The sequence below is a fragment of the Perca fluviatilis genome, chromosome 10 (genome assembly GCF_010015445.1).
Source record: "Perca fluviatilis chromosome 10, GENO_Pfluv_1.0, whole genome shotgun sequence".
NCBI lineage: Eukaryota > Metazoa > Chordata > Actinopteri > Perciformes > Percidae > Perca > Perca fluviatilis.
Window position 1 is genome coordinate 25,980,328 of NC_053121.1, and position 18,923 is coordinate 25,999,250.

Sequence of the window (18,923 nt, forward strand, 5' to 3'; positions counted from 1 at the left end):
GATGAGGTTCTCTATTTTTACTTAATGTACTACTAATATAAAAAAAAACACCTCGGTGCCATATTGTTTTTTTTTTTAGGAAGACTGGTACAAAAAGGTAGTGGAATGGGAGCTAATCTGGAAATGACAGACCTTTAATGAGAGTTTGAGTTTAAAATTGAAGCAAAACTGTTTTATTTTATTAAGTGTATGCTCAGTGAATATAAAAAATAAAGTTTTTAAAAACAAACTGCACTTCAAAATGAATGTTGAATGAAGCAGCAAAATAAGGGTAAAAAGTAGCAATCAATATATGGTACATGCTGTATACTGCAGTTTACTTCTATATACCATAATGCAACTGATGCTTTCCTGCACAAATTAAGGATTCAATGTACTGTTTATCTTTACAAACTCCTATGGGCAGTGGTGAATAGGGTGCACCCACCAATGAGGAGGTCTGAGCCCCTTTCAGCCACCCAGATCTCCTTACTTGAAAAACGCTGTCAAGGGCAGATCCTTGTCTGTTATTCAGATTGAAATTATTTTATCAGCATTATTCAATCAATGCCTTAAGAAGAAAAAATAGAACAGCATTTTCCTCACTTTTAGTGACCTAAGGCCAAGACAGACCAACCACTTGTACGCTTGCTTTTTTTTCTAGTGAATAAAACTTGTTGAATGGAAAACAGTTAATTCTGAAATATATTAATCTTATCTTCATTCGGGATTTGATGAAGGTGCTTTATGACCCAAGGTTAAAACATTTAAAGCACTGAAATCCACTTATGCCTCAAGACTTATGATGTCTTTGTATGCTTAATAAAGAACACAGAGACAGCTTTCCATGGTTTTAAAGGGAATGCATTTTACTGCTGCTAATGTTTTTATTTTTTTTTTATTTTTGTTGACTTGAAGAATAAAAACACCAATATTAAACAAGAAAGTGCTCAGAGACCATACACCTCCACAAAGGCTGCACAGTTATCAAAATGTGCAGTAGGTTGTTTTAATAATGGACATATATAAGAAGTTTTAAATTGCTTCTGGGTCTGGATTTGCATCACGTAGTGATACATTTGTATTAAACCCATGATTAACGGATCTGGAGTACAGGAGTCGTCACAGAAACAATGTGCTTTGTCAATGGCAATAATAATGGTCATATATGCACACAAAAAATAATATATAATTTGCCCTTGGCCAAACAGAATAATTTGCCCATGGCCAAACATTTGCCCTTGGCCAAACATTTGAACAAATTTTATTAAGATTGTTTAGGTATTTATTACTTTATACTTACTTTTTCTATAAGATATGTTGCTAATAACCTCCTTGATGGAGGTAATCAAGATGGAAAGGCATTGTCACTACCAAGAAAACCAGATCAAAGAAAGTGAAGGAAAAGTGCTGCTCTAAATTACTTTGAGCTGGACCTCATTACATTACATCCATTTGACAAGCACTTTGTCCAAAGTGACTCATAACAAAGGAGTATTACGGTGCAATGGATCCAGGATAATTACAAAAAAAATCCCCAACATTTCTCTTTTTAGCAGAACACGCCTCCAATAGCACTGCAACAAAGAATTGCTTGATTGCATGCAAATTGTCTTGAAGTAAAGTTCACATCCAGTAAACAAGTAGTCATTCTCATTTTGTGATTTCATGACTGCACTGATGTTGGCAGGGTTTTTAAAGTGGCTATCAAGCTTTTTCTAGCTCACTATGGTATGACCATTGGGGGATATGGGTGCTGAAGGACTCCTGTGATACAAAAACTGTAATTGTAAAGCATTTGTGCCAGCCATTAATTTAATTAGCATCTAAAATGAATTTATCTAAGTGTTCATGAAATGCCACAGCCTGGCTCTGTAACAGTTTGAGAAAAGAAAATAGGCATAGGCTCAAATCAGCAAATTACGAGTTTAATTGCTAAACGTAAAATAAATAGCTATAGGTATTTTTAGACACCATTGACAAATGTTTTTATATATGCCTACATTCTGTTTGGTTGTAAGAACAACTTGAGCTGCTAAAAGTTTAATAAATACCAGAGTATACTTACTTTACTAATATTACATACACAATTATTTTCTGCTCAAAAAAGCCATGTGTCCACAGTGCATTGTTAAAAGCATGGCTCTTACCTTTGTCCGGGTCCTATCTGGAACATCTGCAGCTTGCTGCCAATGCCTCCTTACATAATCATGTGAATTGTAATTAAAATTGACAGGTAGGCTTTGATAATGGCTGAATCCTAGGAGAAAGGAAGAATATCCTATGGAAACATCTCTATGCGCTGGGCTTTGTTAACCCTCTGGAGTCGAGAGCTCCACTGCCGATTAGTTTCAGTATTGCAGGAGGATCCAGCCACACTGGACTATGTCCAGGTAAACCAGAGTAAATACCATTCAGCTTTAAGCATATTTTATTTGGATACAAGCATTGCATTTTGGAAGATGGACGGGATTCTGAACGCCGATGTCCGCACTTCACACAAGGCAGAGCCGAGAGGTATAACTTTGCGTTCTTTATTCTTTCTAAACTGTATGATTTATTTTATTGAAAATAGCTCAGTGAAATGTCCAGCCCCTGGGCACTGTGCTTTCTGTGTCTCCCTGAATAATATAGTTGAATGGCGCTACAGTAGGCTCTCTGCAGTCTCATTCAACCTGCGCTAAGCTAAGCTGTGAACAGGCCTTTTGCATATTCAGTGAAAAGAGCCGTTACTCCTCTCACTGCTAACGCTTGGTCACAAAACAACGGGCTTACTTTTTTTAAGATTGCAAATTAGAAACAAACAATGGAGCTGATTTCTGATGTGATAAAATATAGAGTCGTGCTTTTGCTGTACAGTTGAGATGTGAAAGACATCATGGTCAAAATAAAAAACATTTTAGTCAAGCATGAACTATTGTTATGTTACTGTAGTTAAACTTTCCAGTGATAAATGTAATACCAACAGATGCATAGTACGGTGGTATGGGATATATGCACTAAAAGTACTAAAAGAGGTTTTTATTGCTACCTGTAACCATTATCACTAAATGCTTTAGTAGGCATTGGCCTACTTGACAAAAAACTGAATAATCAATGATGCCATTAACAATCATTATTAATTACCTTTCATTTAAATATGTATAGGTCTGATGTAAAACTGAAATACATTTTGAATTAGTGTGGGAAAAACATATGTATCATTTTGATGGGTTGTGAAATACAAATTGTGTTCAGGCGATAGCAAGTTAGTGATCCAATGTCTTAGAGCAGGGGTCTTCAACGTGTTTAGTCATGGACCCCTCAGCTGAGAGACGGAGGAGGGACCCCTTATTATATATAATGTATAAAATTGAGTTGCATATTAAACTGGGCCTACAAGTAAGTAAGTAAGTAAACTTTATTTATATAGCACCTTTCACAGACAAGAAGGGTAACAAATAAAAACAACACATAAAATACAAAACCATATGGCTAATTAAATGCTTGTCTAAAAAGATGTGTCTTTAGGTGTTTTCTAAAAGTTTCCACAGAATCCAAGGCTCTCAAGGCTAAAGGGAGAGAGTTCCAGAGCCTTGGAGCCACCACAGAAAAGTCACGATCACCTCTTGTTTTAAAACGTGTTCTGGGAACAGTTAAAAGGTCTTGGCTTGAAGACCTCAGAGAGTGACCAGAAATGTGTGCATGCAATAGATCCTGGGTGTAAGAGAGAGCTTGGCCATGCAAGGCTCTATAAGGCATGGTTTTATTTCAGTTAGCCTAAGCTGGTTTGATTTGCATTGAGAGATGATTTTATGGAAAGTACCCTATGCCAATCTCTAGGTATGGTGAAGGGTATGTGATGATGTGGGGCTATTTTAATTCCAAAGGCCAAGGGAACTTTATCAGGATGCCTAGTATAGTGGATGAAATAACTGGCCTTTAAAAATAAAAATCTGCCTGCCTCTATGGGAATTTAACATTGGGGTGTGTATACTTATGCCCCCTGTATTTTTATTTATTTATTTACGATACATTATTCATTCACAAAGAAAATTGGTGTCCCTAAAGGTTGGATTTTTTTTTTTTTAATTAAGGCATTAAGATCAATTTCCAAAAGATCATGTTTTTATTCCTCTTTTTAGTAAACTTTAGCATGAGTTCATAAACTTATGAGCACCACTGTATATTATTATTATTTAATTATTAATTATTATAATTTTTTTAAACTATCATACAATAATTTGGTGGCCGCCATGCAACCCTGCGGGACCCCCTGTTGAAGATCTCTGTCTTGGAGAAACTGTGCCCTGAATGAGTGAATGTCTGAAGCAGCAAATCAAGGCAGGGAAAATAATGATTTCCTGGGGAAATCATCCAGGCCTGATTGCACTTATCAATGAGGTACATTGATTGTACATCTTCCAACCGTTGTAGATGGCCATTTGATTGCATTTAAATCCCCAACATTACTATTAGCGTCCGTTTAAGCCTCGAGACAATTAACAATCAGAAATCAGATTTATTACCCAAGTAAGCACAACAATGATGATTTTTTAAATTCTATTTACTGATAAGAAGATGAAGGTTTTACTGTCAACTGTTCTACTTCATGTCCTGTATGTCATAGTTTTGATGTAACTGCATTGTGTTGGTATATTATTTATGTTATGTAGTCCAAGTGTAAACATAAGTTGTAGTGTGTACTGTATTTATTATGATACGAAGCCCATGAAGGTTGGTTGTTGCCATCGTAAGAGGTAATTGGGTCACAAATAATCAATACAGATTTTTCAAACTGTGGCTATACTAATAAATAATAACACATAGTGTTCACTACTCTCTTCAAAACAGAAACATGGTTTGATTGGGGAAAAAAATACATTTGAGTAATTCAAGTCAGTCACGCAGTTTTTAAGTATACAGTGTTAAGCAGAAAAGGAAGCTTTGTTGAATTGTCTTTAGCCAGTTTACCTGATAGGAGACTAAAAGCTTGTAAAGGATCTGAAGATAGTGGTAAATAATTCAAAGATGTTCTACTGTTTCTACAGGCAGTAAAATCTTTTCAAAGTCATTGGGCCAGCACATGGTTCCTTTGTGCCTTAAAGTAAATCCAATGTCAATTGTCAGCAGAGATTTTCATTTCAACATGCTAAGGACACTGTAAAATATATGGAATAAAACAATAAATAAAATATGATGTGTGGGAAAAAAAACATGTCTTAATGGTAAAATAAAAAAAATGCCTCAACAATGAACAAAAAATCAAAAAAATGAAGCAATTCATCAATACTTTTTTTCCATTTTTGGATTCTTCGTTCACAATGGAGGTGAGCGAGAAAAACACATTTTCTTTCAAGGTCAGATGGGGTTACAAATGATCATTTTGAGAGTGAATTCTTCTTTTAAATAGTTACTGAGTCCTCAGTCAATTAACTGGCATATTTTGGAATAATTAATTTCCATGAAATGACAAAGTTGATATAATTCAAAATGTGTGAATACAGACATCTAAATATACAGCGCATGAAGACTTCAGTCCACTTACAATGGCTGGCATCCTCAGTCAAGTGCATAATTAGTTGAATTAGATTAAATAACCAATTACGAGACTAACAAAGTAAATAAGCCTGCAGGGATTCCACCAAATGCTTTAGAATAGAATTAGAGTGGAATTAGTTTATTGACAGGCTGAATGACAGTGTGGTCAAACAAACAACTCTATTTCTGTCACAAAGAGAGAGTGCTAGCTGTCGTCAAGGATTGAAACAGATAAGTAAAGGGTGGAAACGTGTTAAAAAGGAACTAATATAAATAAATGAATATACTGCAATGCATTAATTTATATATTTTGGTAGTTGCATCGCCCACAGTACTTTTATAATGTACCTGTGGGAACGATGATATGTGATGGTCTTAATACATAAAGACATAGAAACGTACCTTTGCTGGCACTCTCGACGTGTTCCAGTTCATCTGGAAACCTCAAAATCTCCTGGTGAGTCTCTTCACACTTTTCAGCGAGGAAATTGAGAAGTGTTGTATTCTGACTGATGGATTTAGTGTCTCGGAGCTAAAAAGAAAACGAGAAAAGAATTATAAAAAAGAAAATGTATCAACATAGATTTTTATACTCATTTACTTGTCAAATGTACTACACACATTTATCACACAGCATGGCAACAACCATCGTTCCAAGAAGCAAGTACAAGTTTATGCCCTCTTAGGGGTACAGCACATGGCCACCAAGATAATAAGGAACTGCATGTAAAAGGCTCCAGTTAACTGCTCTGTCAATCTCCGGCACAGTACATTAGAAGGAGATACAATACAAATGCATTATGAGAGCTAACATACTTTTGCATATAATTACAAACGGCCAATAAAAAAAAAGCACACACACAATGTACACTACATGCACACAAAATTAAAGTGCACCCATGAGAATAAAACATTGTCACAGGAAAGTTTTAATGAAAGTACTGTACTATTTTTGCCAAGTATGTGTGTGTGCTCATACACAGAAGCCGGAGTCTCCACATCAGTGCATAGGAAACTTGTTCCATATTCATTCCCCACCGTGATTGCCATGCTGTTCGAATGGCATGCTGGGAAAACTAATTAGCACAACCCACCTCTGTGTACTCATACTGATAATATCCATGCTGTAAACAGCCTGCAGTTGGACAAGCCCACACATGTGCACATGCAAATACATGTGTGTACATGCATGCACGCACGCACGCACGCACTCCCACACAAACACACACAGAAGTGCACACATCTAGGCAATAGTGAATTGAAACAATTACAGGCAGCCAGAGGCATATCAACACAAAAACACACATACAGTACTTTCATTAGATGAGGATCAATCATTTGTTCACGTTGAGTAATCACAATTTAATTTCATGGATTTTAAATTTAAATTTGTTGATTGTTGAACCTCAAACTGTCATTACCAGGCAAAAAGGCGCATCTCTGGTATGCAGATTTTATTTGCTAACTAATATTAGTAATATGTAATACTGTAAAGAGAGGGTAAACTGGGAAAGGGAAACAATAATTCAAGGATATGTAGGATGTTAAGAAACAGTAAATGTACTGAAATAATAATTCTAAATAATGAGGTAACGTATATCTCTAGATTGTTGCATGTTGTCCATAGTCTCACTGATACAATGTGTTAATGATTTTGAGTTATTGATCTTTTGAGTTTTTATTTTCTTTCTTTAGTCTGAACTAATTGCACACACAGGAGAGGAGAATGGGTGCACTGCGAGGTTTTACTGAGTGCAATGGATGTGAGTGGAGAAACCATGTGGTTTCAGGTAATAAGGCAGTCATTAAAAATTACCTTATGACACATATTGTGCATTGTGAGATGAATATCATTGTCATAATAAGACTGGACCAAGTCCACAGAGCATGCATATTCACTAATTCATAAACAGACTCCCTTTAACTGCTCTACCCAAAACTATACTTGTAATATGTACAACTCTAACGAAATATTACAGCATAATTGGTGCTTATTTTGAAGACAGTCTGGGACCAAATTTTACTGGTTGTTGTTTTTAATCTGATGAACCTTTAAAACACAATGTGAAGCACAAACACTGTAGTTTATGCCTTTGTTTTATTTTTTAGTATTGTATGGGACTCAGGTGCCTGATCAGCAACATACTACATTTTCTCTCCTTTTTACCCTGCACCATGTACATGTATTACTGGAAGCATTCCCTGATCGGTCTTCACCTTCTAGCAGAAAAAACATATGGATGTGTGTGTGGACAAAAAAAGAGTCAAAACTAAATAAAAGATTGACCATAAGTATACCACTGTTTAATCACAAATGTGTTATATTGGAACATTGAAACATGAAGAGTTTCATGGTTTTAAACATTATCAAAACAATAGGGCCATTTCCTTAAAGTGTGAGTCTTAAAAGTCTGAAATTGACCTGTCCAATACTGTATCACTGTTAACAAAAAAGACAATATTCTAACTGCTACAGTTTGGAAACACTGGAATGTGTAACAAAAACATAATGCCATGTTATGTCATATTTAATATACATGTATTTGAGACACGTGAGATGGGCATTACACATTCAGGTGAAACATTAGAAAATGTTACAAGGAGACTAGTTCATAAAGCAGTAGGAAATTGACTGTATTTTTAAATATAGTATGTTGAGATAAAAAGAGCTGTTGTTGTTAACACATTCTGCTAAGGGCCTCTGTAAGGGCAGAGGGAATCCTACATAAAACTCAAGGTGCTGATGTTTTTTTCACACTTTTTTTTTTCAGTTCAATTTCAGTCAATGTAGCCTTACGATATCGTGAGAACTATGCCAGGGGCTGTGGAGTATCTGTGCACAGGTTGTAGTGAGCTGGTCTATGTCAACGTCCAGGGTCATTTTTAATCCTAGTCCATCCCTTGCCCTGGCCACTTCAAGTTTGTTCTAAAAGGCTTTTTGTCTATCAGAGCTCCTAAGCATTGCTCAGGCAGTAGCTTAGGCTAGCTGACGTTTTACCTAGATCTTTTTTTTTTAAACACTACCCATATAAAATGCCTTTATATAGCTGATATTTTATTACACAAGCTCCTTACAATGTGTCTAAGATCATTATGTTTTAATAGTGGCGCTGGAGTGTATATAAATGCTACTCCTTCAAACTGTTCAAACTGTAATCTGTTCATTTGAAATAGAGGGGGGAAATGCTGCTTTATTACTGTGTTGATGAAAGCACATTCTGAATAGTGATACCATTCAATCTTTCATAACATAAATTGCCTTGAGGTAGCATTATTTTAAATCGCTCACTAGTTAGTACGATACATTCCAAATTTATTCAGAGTTGACAGTGGAGAGGTATATTACAAGCAAACACACTTCCACTTAACTATCCACATCGAAAATAATAATTAACTAATAACAGAGGAAGTGGCGATGGGAATATGGAATCCTCAGACTAACAGAAGGATTGTTGCCCCTCAATTGCTCAATTTAACTTCAGCAGATGGAGCTGCAGCAAACAAGTTGGATACTTGCTCATATAGTTACATATTATACTCTATTAGAGGAAGAAAAGGTGCGATGATTGGTGTTTTAAGCCCCCAACGTCGTCTTCCAGGCAGCGCTGCCTGGAAGGCACTAGGAATAGGCAATGGTTAGGGTTAGGTTAGGGTTAAAATGCAACGCCTGGGATGGGCGTTGCGAGGGGCACGGGCACAGGGGGACCACTGGTGTGAATAAAACACTTTAAAACCTCCTTAAAAAACCAGGTTTGGTTATATAAAAGCTGTTTAAAAGAAAATCTGATATTAAAAGCAGGTTAAAAGAACCACTGGACAGGACGAACAGCAGGAGAATAAAACTTTTAGGGTTAGGGTTAAGGTTAGGTGCCTTGAAGTCAACGGTTGCAGCGCTGCCTTGAAGTTGGCTTAAAACACCATTGAGCAAAAAGTGCATATAGTATTGTATGTACTGTAAAGGTCACTGCTGAGAATGAGTTATGTGAATACAAGGAACATGTGATTTATATTCACGTGCTGTGGCCATGAATTTTATAATAACACTGGTAATAGTAACAGTAAGTTCAGCTGTGAATAATACAAATTTTTGAAAGCAGGACACAAGGTCACACTGATGTTGGGTAGATGACTCCCTGTTAACCAAGTCAAGTGTCTAATAGGTAGCCTGTTCTGTTCAACTTAAAATGAGCACAAATCATTGCCATGTGGTCTTTAATTATTTAAGCAGATCCTGTGAAAGTGTTTTTTTTTTTTTCCCTCAGTGAGATGGGGATAAAACCCAAGAGAAACAATATCTCTTTATTTTTGAGTCATTCAGCAGATGGTTTTTATCCATTCACCCAATATGTTTCATTATGGAAACAGTCTCTTCTATATTCATAATTACCATGTGTATCGTTATGCATTTTAAGAGTTTTCTTACAATGCAGGTATTCTTTGAATTTTGCTTGAACTTTCCCATCATGACATTTTCTCCCGTTTTCAACACTAAACTATAGTGATATGAAATCCCCATTTCCAAAGACGTTCAGCTTGCAAAATATATGTGACCAGGCTGGCTCCCAGGAGATTTGGATGTCCTTGACAGGACACGAGGCTGTAGAGAAGGGTTGAAGGTGGGTCAGCCTATGCCCTTCCTCTTGCTACTCATTCCCATTGTCAACCTTCTCCTCCCTGATGAGCCCATTAGGTACCCTAGACCTGCCACCCAAGGGGCCATTTACTTGATTGACTAAAGTGTGAAAGCAGACTTTTTTTCTTGTCCATCTATAATGGCCCAATCAGCCCCCTGAGGCATTACCAGGCTCTACACTGACACTCCACACTGATTCAGTCAGCTTGCAGGAATACGGAAGCACAGTGGATTCACCATACTAAAGCCCTTTTCACACCAGCAAGATTGATGGCTTTAAACATGTGTGTGAGGTGGTTGCTTTTGGCATTCACACTGAGGTCTCCCATATGAAAAAAATCCCATGTTGAGCATTTTCACGTGACATGATCGATTCTTTTTTTCTCTACTCATAACAGTTGTAGCACTGCTACAGAGCAGCATAGAGTTTGAGACACGAAAAAGAAAAGTGATATACAATCTCACACAGGCTGCCTTAAAGGAACACACCGACTTATTGGGAATTTAGCTTATTCACTGTAACACCCAGAGTTAGACAAGTCGATACATACCCTTCTCATCTCCGTGCGTGCTGTAACGCTGTCTGACGGCTCCAGCGGCATCAGCCCATCACAGAACAGGCAGGGGAATGGTTCCAGTAATCCTACTGCTCCGAATAAGTGACAAAATAACGCCAACATGTTCCTATTTACATTTGTAGAGTCACAGCATGTACAAAAAACAACGTAACATGAGACACAGCCATCTTCTAATAGTAAACAAACCGGGAACTAGATTCTCAGGCGGAAGAATATAGTACTTGGGCGAAGTGATATGCTCGCAGCAAGCCTGTCTGAGAGTATAGTTCCCGGATTGTTTACTGATAGAAGATGGCTGTGTCTCATGTGACGTTGTTTTTGTACTTATGCACTAAATCCAACATGTAAACAGGAACATGTTGGCATTATTTTGTCACTTTGTCAGTTCGGAGCAGTAGGCTAGTTGGAATCAGTTACCTGCAGGATCTGTGCTGGGCTAAGCTAATGCTGGAGCCGTCAGACAGCATTACAGCACGCACGGAGATGAGAAGGGTATGTATCGACTTGTCTTACTCTGGGGGTTATGGTGAATAAGCTGAATTCCCAATAAGTCGGCGTGTTCCTTTAAAGGTGGATTTGCAACTTATTTTGGTTGTTTATCCCCACAGGTTGATCACTAAGCTGTGTAAGCACTAATAACTGGTGTACTTACAAACTTTCCAATCCATCGTTTTATGAGTACATAACCTACATGTACTAGTGTAGACGTTTGGTATCATTTCGGGCATTATTAGTGGGGTCATTTACGAGATACAAACGTGGGTCCATTAGCCCCTGCGCTAAGCTATTCAGCTGATAACGCTACTCTACGCTAACGCTCCCAATGTTAGACCCAGGTGAAAAAAGCTTCTGGGGGGGTATTTGGCTCGAGGTCATGGTGCAAAGGACCCTAGGGTGACATTACTCCGAACCATCACTTTAAGAACTCTTTCATCTCCGCCAGATGTAAGTTTTAGTGTGTGTGTGTGTGTGTGTGTGCATGTGTGTGTGTGCGTGTGTGTGCGTGGCCAAATGGGTCTGCTACAAGAGCTTGGCTGTGCTTAGTAAGCTGTGTGTGCATGGCTGCCAGTCCTCTGTTTCACACCTTAGCATGCTGTGATTTTTCCTGGCAGTGGACACAGATGCTGCCTTTTTCTGGCTCAAGTTCCATGTGCTCCACACCTCATCGTCGTTCTGATATTTGTTGTATTGAAACATTTTTCATTTGATAGGTACTGTAGATTTTTAGAAGAGCTAGTGTCTTTAAAGTACTTTGAGGCATGCTCAAAGAGACCTCAATAAACACAGTGTTTTACAGTGCTGCTGTCTGTCTGTGTGCTGTCAGTATCCTCTTTTCATTCCCGGGACGTTAGCAGTTATGAATTAGTTTTTCAATGCATGAGAAAATGGATGTGTGGGGTGAGAGCATGTAAAAAGTGTCAATAACGTGAGTCTCACGGTCAATCCGTGAGAGTTGGCGGCCCTTAACATGCGCCAGTATTTTTGTGCAGAGCTCAAATATCACATGCACTAACGTGCATATGCACGTGGTATTTTGAGCAACACTAGAACATAGAAGAGAGTGTTGCAACACTTATTCTCAGAGGCTTCTCTGTGATCTACTGTGGCTTGGTTTGAACCTCAATTGTATGTCGCTTTGGACAAATATTATTTAAGTGCCCATATTATGAAAAATGCTGTTTTGAGTGAGATACAGGTTTCTGAATGTCTTCTGCCTTCAGTCTCCGGTGAGGTGGTCAAAATCTGCACGGCTTTCTACGTCAGTAGACAAGGTGGCGAACCGCTAGCATGCTAGCGCTAGCATGCTACCTCGTTCTCAATGGCGAAACACTGCTACAACACACATGTCCCTGTTCTGCAGGTATTCCACGCAAAGTTGGAAGTGCGCCCTCATTTCGAAGAAGTCTCCCAGCTAATCCTGCCTTGTAACTGACCGAAGTTGGAAAAACAGCCTTTCTTTTACTGTCTTTGGAAACCACTTGCTAGCTGATATGATCCTTACCTAGCTACCGCGCATGTGCGCATGCCAACAAAGATGATACATAAGTAAGATCTCTGTAGCTATAACAGAGACCTGAACACACAGGGTGAAAAGAGGAGCTGCAGTAATGTGCAGTACAACAAAAATATGGTGTTTTTTGAAAATTAAACCATGCAAACCTATTCTGGTACAACCTCAAAATACAATTATGATCCTGAAAATGAGCATAATATGGGCGCTATGTACAATTTACCTTACAGGTATATTTGGAAGCAGTGACAATAATTTCCGCCTTTCACCTTATACATTAATGTCAATTTCATGTATATGACATTTTCATTTTTCGACAAGGTTTTCATCTGTGTGTTGTGCAATGGTGGTGTGTTACCTTGCAGAGGAAGCTGATGTTGAAACCAAACGTCTGGGCATTCCTTGAGCCGGCATTCATGTAATTGCCAACGAGCAATACCAACTCCAGAAGTTTGCTTAAACTTTCGCTTTTCTTCACCTCCTCACAGGCAAATGTCACATTCATGATGTCTGGCCGGATGTTATTCACCTGCTCCTCAAACGTCAGCTTGAAGAGAATGCCGTTCAGACGTGGTCGTAGGAGTTTTACTGAACTCATCTGAAGGTTTGAATGACAAAAAAAATAAAAGAAACAATGTAGGAGTAGTTTGTATTGTATATAAATCAGGCCTAATAACATTTGTTTAGTGTTCAAGTTTCTGAGAGCACATGTTCAGCTTATTGAAAGGCCAATATTCTGCCTTCCATACACAAATTCCATACACACAATCTATTTCCCCATGTAAAACTGACACAACTGAAACTTTAGTGAAACAAGTGCAGTGTGCCATCACACTTTCAGTACTATATCAGCCCATTATTTCTAGGATCCACCCTTAAAAGTGTATGTATTAAGTAAAGAGCAACACTTGATAACACTACAAGTTGCGTCTCAATTGACAGGCAAATTGCACTTGACAAAAAAATAACACACATATATCTATAAAAAAAAAATGTATCTGTATAAAGGCACAAAATGCTTTGTAAATGTGAATATTATGGTTCTCAAGACTGTATTCTGCTCTTCACAATCCCTCTCAGTTATTTGGAAACTAATTTAGAATGTGAGTTCCTACAATAGCTTTTCATAACATGATTAAAAAAAAAAGAAAAGAAAAGAAATCCTATGAAGTACCACCACCTCATGACCATCACTGTCATGTTGAATCTCCAGTGTAATTTCTGCTGTGACTAGTTTTAATGAACTGAACATCAACTGCCCTCTTTAGCAAATGGGATTAACCTCTTTCCTGCCTCCCTCCAGACTTTCATATGGATAAAGGAATCTTAACAGATTTGTCATAAATAATATAACAGCCTCAATCAATACTTGTGGGCTTGGGAGTGAAATCACTGGAGCCAGAAAAAAATGAGAGAAAAAATAGTTATGAAAATGTGAGGGAATTAAAACAAATAGGGGTTTGGCTGTAATATATGTGGCAAAGCAGCAAGCACAGACAAATTTTACAGATTGCTGCATAATCTGGTGCTTCAAGGCAACCTTCAGATCCAGCCCATAATGTTTCATTACTGCTTCAATTTATTCATGTGTATGGGCAAGTTGTCTGTCAAACAACCACCCCCCCACCTCACTTCCTGCATGTACGCACACGCACACGCACACGCACACGCACACACACACACACGCACACACACACTCCTACCGTCTCCCTCACTTGAATTGATTTGTGTAGAATAAGGAGAAATCACAATGAAAGTGAGCACGTTGGTGACAGCTCTGGCAGAGTAAAGCTTGAACATGGCTTATTTCCCAGGGGAACTAAATAGCTTAGCATTGAGGAGCTACTTCATCAGCGGGGAGCTATATGATCACACAATTGGTGAGACCACGAGGGAGACTGCCACCCCCCTGCTTCATTAAATCTCCTAAAAGACATAGGCAAAACAAAACTTCAACGAGTGAAGAAAAAAGCTAGGGAGATGTAGCACATCTGCGACCCTTGGGTCTAATTGAACATTTCTTTTTTTTAAATGTGTAATGTACCTCTATGATCTTGTTGTAAAGCAAAGTTCAAAGCTAGCACTACGTTTTACAGTTGTGTAAGTAAGTGCTTTGTATTCACTTGGAAAATGGATGGCAAGAGAAGTTAATTAAAAAGTAATTACAGCTGTAACTAAGTGAAAAGGTCAGCGTCAACGGCTTGATGGTTTACCTCCCTTCCTATACAACTGATTTACAATACAACTCGGCCTTTTCAGTCACCCTCTATATAGGTGGAATGCCAGGTAGGTCAAGTTGCAGCGCATAGCTGACATCCCCCCAAGATTGGAGTCTGAGAATGTGTGAAAAACAGGTTGCTGGATAAAAAAAAATTTGAGAGAAGAACACACAAATTTATTTTATTTTTTCATTATTTTATTTTAAAAACCTCAATGTTGTCAATAGATAAGGTCAAATAACAGATTGGACCTTACATGTTTACCTGGTTAAATTCCAGCTGCAACTACATGCTAATCACTAATATTTGTCCAGTGAATAGGTAGTTCTTTTGACGACTGAAAAAAAATGTGAAGGGTACACTCAAAGTTTAAAATATGTTGCCCGCAGTATCATTTTTCCTTTTGCTGCAAAAGATAAAACTTTGGCTGGTCATTGTAAATTGATTAGATGATTGGGATGCATCACAGAGCTGGGTTGACTGCAGTGGCATGTTTTTCAAAGAACGTTATTACAGACATGATTCTTAGCCTTAGGGTGTGATTTTATTATGAGAAAACATTGACAGTTGGTGGAAAAATATGGCATTCACTGAGTTCTTGTTACTGGATCCTAATCAAAGACGATTGACATGTTCTGAGCAAGAGTCAAAAGTGCTTTTTTTTTTTTTAAACAGCCTCTGTCATTTAAAAGTTGAAGTTAAAAAAGTTTAACTATTTATTAAATATGCCCTTTATATGTTAGATGTTTTCATTTAACACTGCTGCAACTCTCGGGGATGTATCCCTCTAAATTATACATTTCTTAATTTCCTTTCCTTTCCCTTGCTAAACCCCTGTCCAAATCCAGCAGACACCCGCAAAAAATAGTGTATGAAACAATGATGAAGGAAGACAGACAAAAGTGTTAAAGTGCAGTGTGACTCTGTGTAAGGTATAGAGATACAGAGAGAGTGAGCAGTAAGGAAAAAAAATTAATTTCTCAACTGTGCATGCTTCCAAGTGTTTGACTATAGCAGACCCGGGAGTATGATTGTGTATACTGTGTATTCTCTTGGGACGGATCCAATAGTCACCAGGAAATTATACTTACCACAATGCCAAACTGCTCTGACTCCACTAGCTCTTCATATTCACCCTTTAGTTCCGCTAGCGAATTCAGCTCTTTCTGCTCTGGCAGGTTCTTTATCAGGTTCTAGAAATGGGAGAGCACACACAAACACAGACACAGACACACACACACACACACACATATATAAACAGAAAGAGAGACCGAGCAAGAGAGAGAGAGAGCAAGAGAGAGAGAGACAGACAGAGAGAGAGAGAGAGCTGTTAATAAGAATCTCATTTTCTGTCTATGTCAGGATAAAATTCACCTCAGCTTACCCAATCAGCTAACAGTTTGAAAGATAACTTTTTATAGACATACAGTTTATTCATATCAGCAAGAGTTCAAGCATTAAAGTAGGATGGACTTTTCTAGAACCATAAAAGAACAAGTACCTGCATGTAAGGTGTGTCACACATCTGTAAACGAATACAGATAATATGGAAGACTTGCTTTGGGTTCTGACACTGTCAGAGAAAAACATTTTCATCCCATATTTCTATCTTTATTATACCAGATTTCAGTCATAGAGTTTTGCTGATGGTCTAGTAGAAGGATAAGTAGATAAGGTCAGGTCACTGCTCACAGTTGGCTTTTTACTGTGACAGTGGTGGCCCTTAGCCAATTACCAAACATGCCAGGGACCTTCAGATAACTGACCTTTTACTGAATAATCCACATCACCTTGCAATTGTCTTAAAAGTACATTCAACGGGTATGCCATTATTTTGCTACTTATCTGTTAATTTCCATTTGCAGAAGTAGCAACAACAAAAAAGCTGCTGGTGAGGTTGAAGATTAAGATGGAGATGAGAAAGATAATGGGAGGGGCTGTGTTTTCTGTAAATGTTAATTGTTTGTGTGAAGGTCAGCAAAGTTAATAAAATTGGCCACAGTGACTTTTTCCTCTTTTCTCCGGGGAGAAGAAGAAGAGGAAGAGGTGCCCTTTTTCAGGTCTTCACAAAACTTCCCTTCTCATTAGTTCCCCAAATGTATTCAGTGGAAGCAGACTGGCGCAGGGTCACGTGGCCAGATGGGAGCCCAGACAGTAAAAACAGAGAGTAGACACTGCTGCTGGGCCATGGGCCTGGCTGACCACTCTATAGACCCTAGCACCACGGCCAGTGTCTACTGCCCACTAATGATGACATCTCTGTCCTTCCCCCAGGGAATGCAGCAATATAAAACGTAAGCCATAATGCAGGCCTGGCATTCCTGTTTGGGAGAGAGCCATTATATCAAATGTTGCTTGCTTTAGCTGAAGCTCCAATTAGGGTCTGCAGCAAGCAATGGTGCCATGATAATGAAGGCTTTTGATCATATCAGCAGAGGCAGAAAGGATTGTTGATGACAAAAAAAAAAAAACATATTTGTGTAATTGGATTTGTATGGATGAAGTTAAATGATGACTGGGTATATTATTTTCCTTTTTTGTCTCCTTTTGGTTGAGAGCAATGAATATACTGTATTCAGCACAAAGCTAATATTGCTAATTATTCACTCTGACCTTTTGTAAAGAAACGCTTCATGATTCTGTTTTATATAAGTCATGACTATTTCATAAAGAGGCAAAATATTGTTTTTTTATTATTTTTGTTCAGGTATGTAGGAAATGCATGTTTAGCTGTTTCTGAAAACCTCAACAGACTTGATCATTTGCTTTTTATATAGTGTTAAAGGTCTAGTGTGTTGAATTTAGGGCGATCTATTGGCAGAAATGGAATGTAATATTTATAACTATGTTTTCATTAGTGTATAATGACGTGAAAAAATAAGAAAAGTTTTGATGTTACCTTAGAATGAGCCGTTTATATCTAGACAGGGAGTGGGTCCACCATTTTGCAGCGTCATGTTTCTACACTAGCGTAGAACGGACACTGGCTCTAGTGAGGGATATTAATGTTTTTGCTGTCAGCCACCGTAGTTCTCCTACACGCTTGACACACGGGAGAAGTTTCAGTTTATTCGGTGAGATGCAAATAAATCCTACACACTGAACCTTTAAGTTTTAAAATGTGTAGTATCAACTACATAAAAATATAAAGATTGATCCTATTCACAGTAAGGTATATGTAAGTATAACTATAATAAAACTCCAAGTGAACAAGCAAAGATGGGCCAGTCTACAGGATAAGAGTGCAATGCATTGCATATAAAATGTTTCTCTTGAACTGTAAGGGACATCAGTAGCTGGATTAGTAACAAAGTTCTCCTTGAGAATGTATCGTTGGTTCTGAGTGGAACGTCATGAGCACAGGAGCAAACCATTCATCCATTACAATAGTCATTGCTAATACTGTGGCAAATCCGATTAATTAGGTTGTTATTCTCTGGCGTTGCTTCCTGAGCAAAGATGAACAATAAGTTGAATGTTTTCACCCTTGTAAAGTAAGTCTTTTACAGTGCCTTTCCATTTGAGTTGAGTCTGGTTTAGCATAATATACTGTAGATATGAAGGAAAAGTGTCTTTGGCAGAGCCTGCTGTATGTATTTCAGCACATTTCTAAGGCTGGCTGCACACTGGCTGCGTTTCTGTTGCGTGTCAGTTGCATGGCGGCTGCGTGGTGTTTTCTATGTCTTTGCACACCAGAAACGTGTCTGACGTGGCGCTGCTGCTGCTAGCCTTGTCTGTACACATGTATGTTTCCCATTGATAAAATGAAATACGATGTTAAACATAAATACATACTGATTTGATTACAGCAAAGACCACGTCGGCAGTATTGACGGCAAAAAAGGCTACCGAATATTTCGTTCTGTATTGACAGGTGCAATATTTGAAAATCGATATTTATTCATTTTTTAAATTACATATATATCTGCATTTATGTCAAAACCTAGAGACTTTCAAACTGTCATTTATTAAATGTATTCATG

General features: G+C 38.0%; 1 protein-coding gene across 1 annotated transcript in view; it reads right to left on the reverse strand.

Moving 5' to 3' along the window:
• Positions 1-18,923, reverse strand: part of diaph2 (diaphanous-related formin 2) — a 420,870-nt gene that overhangs the window by 142,998 nt on the left and 258,949 nt on the right. Inside the window, 3 exon segments of the mRNA XM_039812941.1 lie at positions 5,902-6,031; positions 13,080-13,319; positions 16,032-16,133. Of these exon segments, the coding sequence (XP_039668875.1) occupies positions 5,902-6,031; positions 13,080-13,319; positions 16,032-16,133 (472 nt within the window).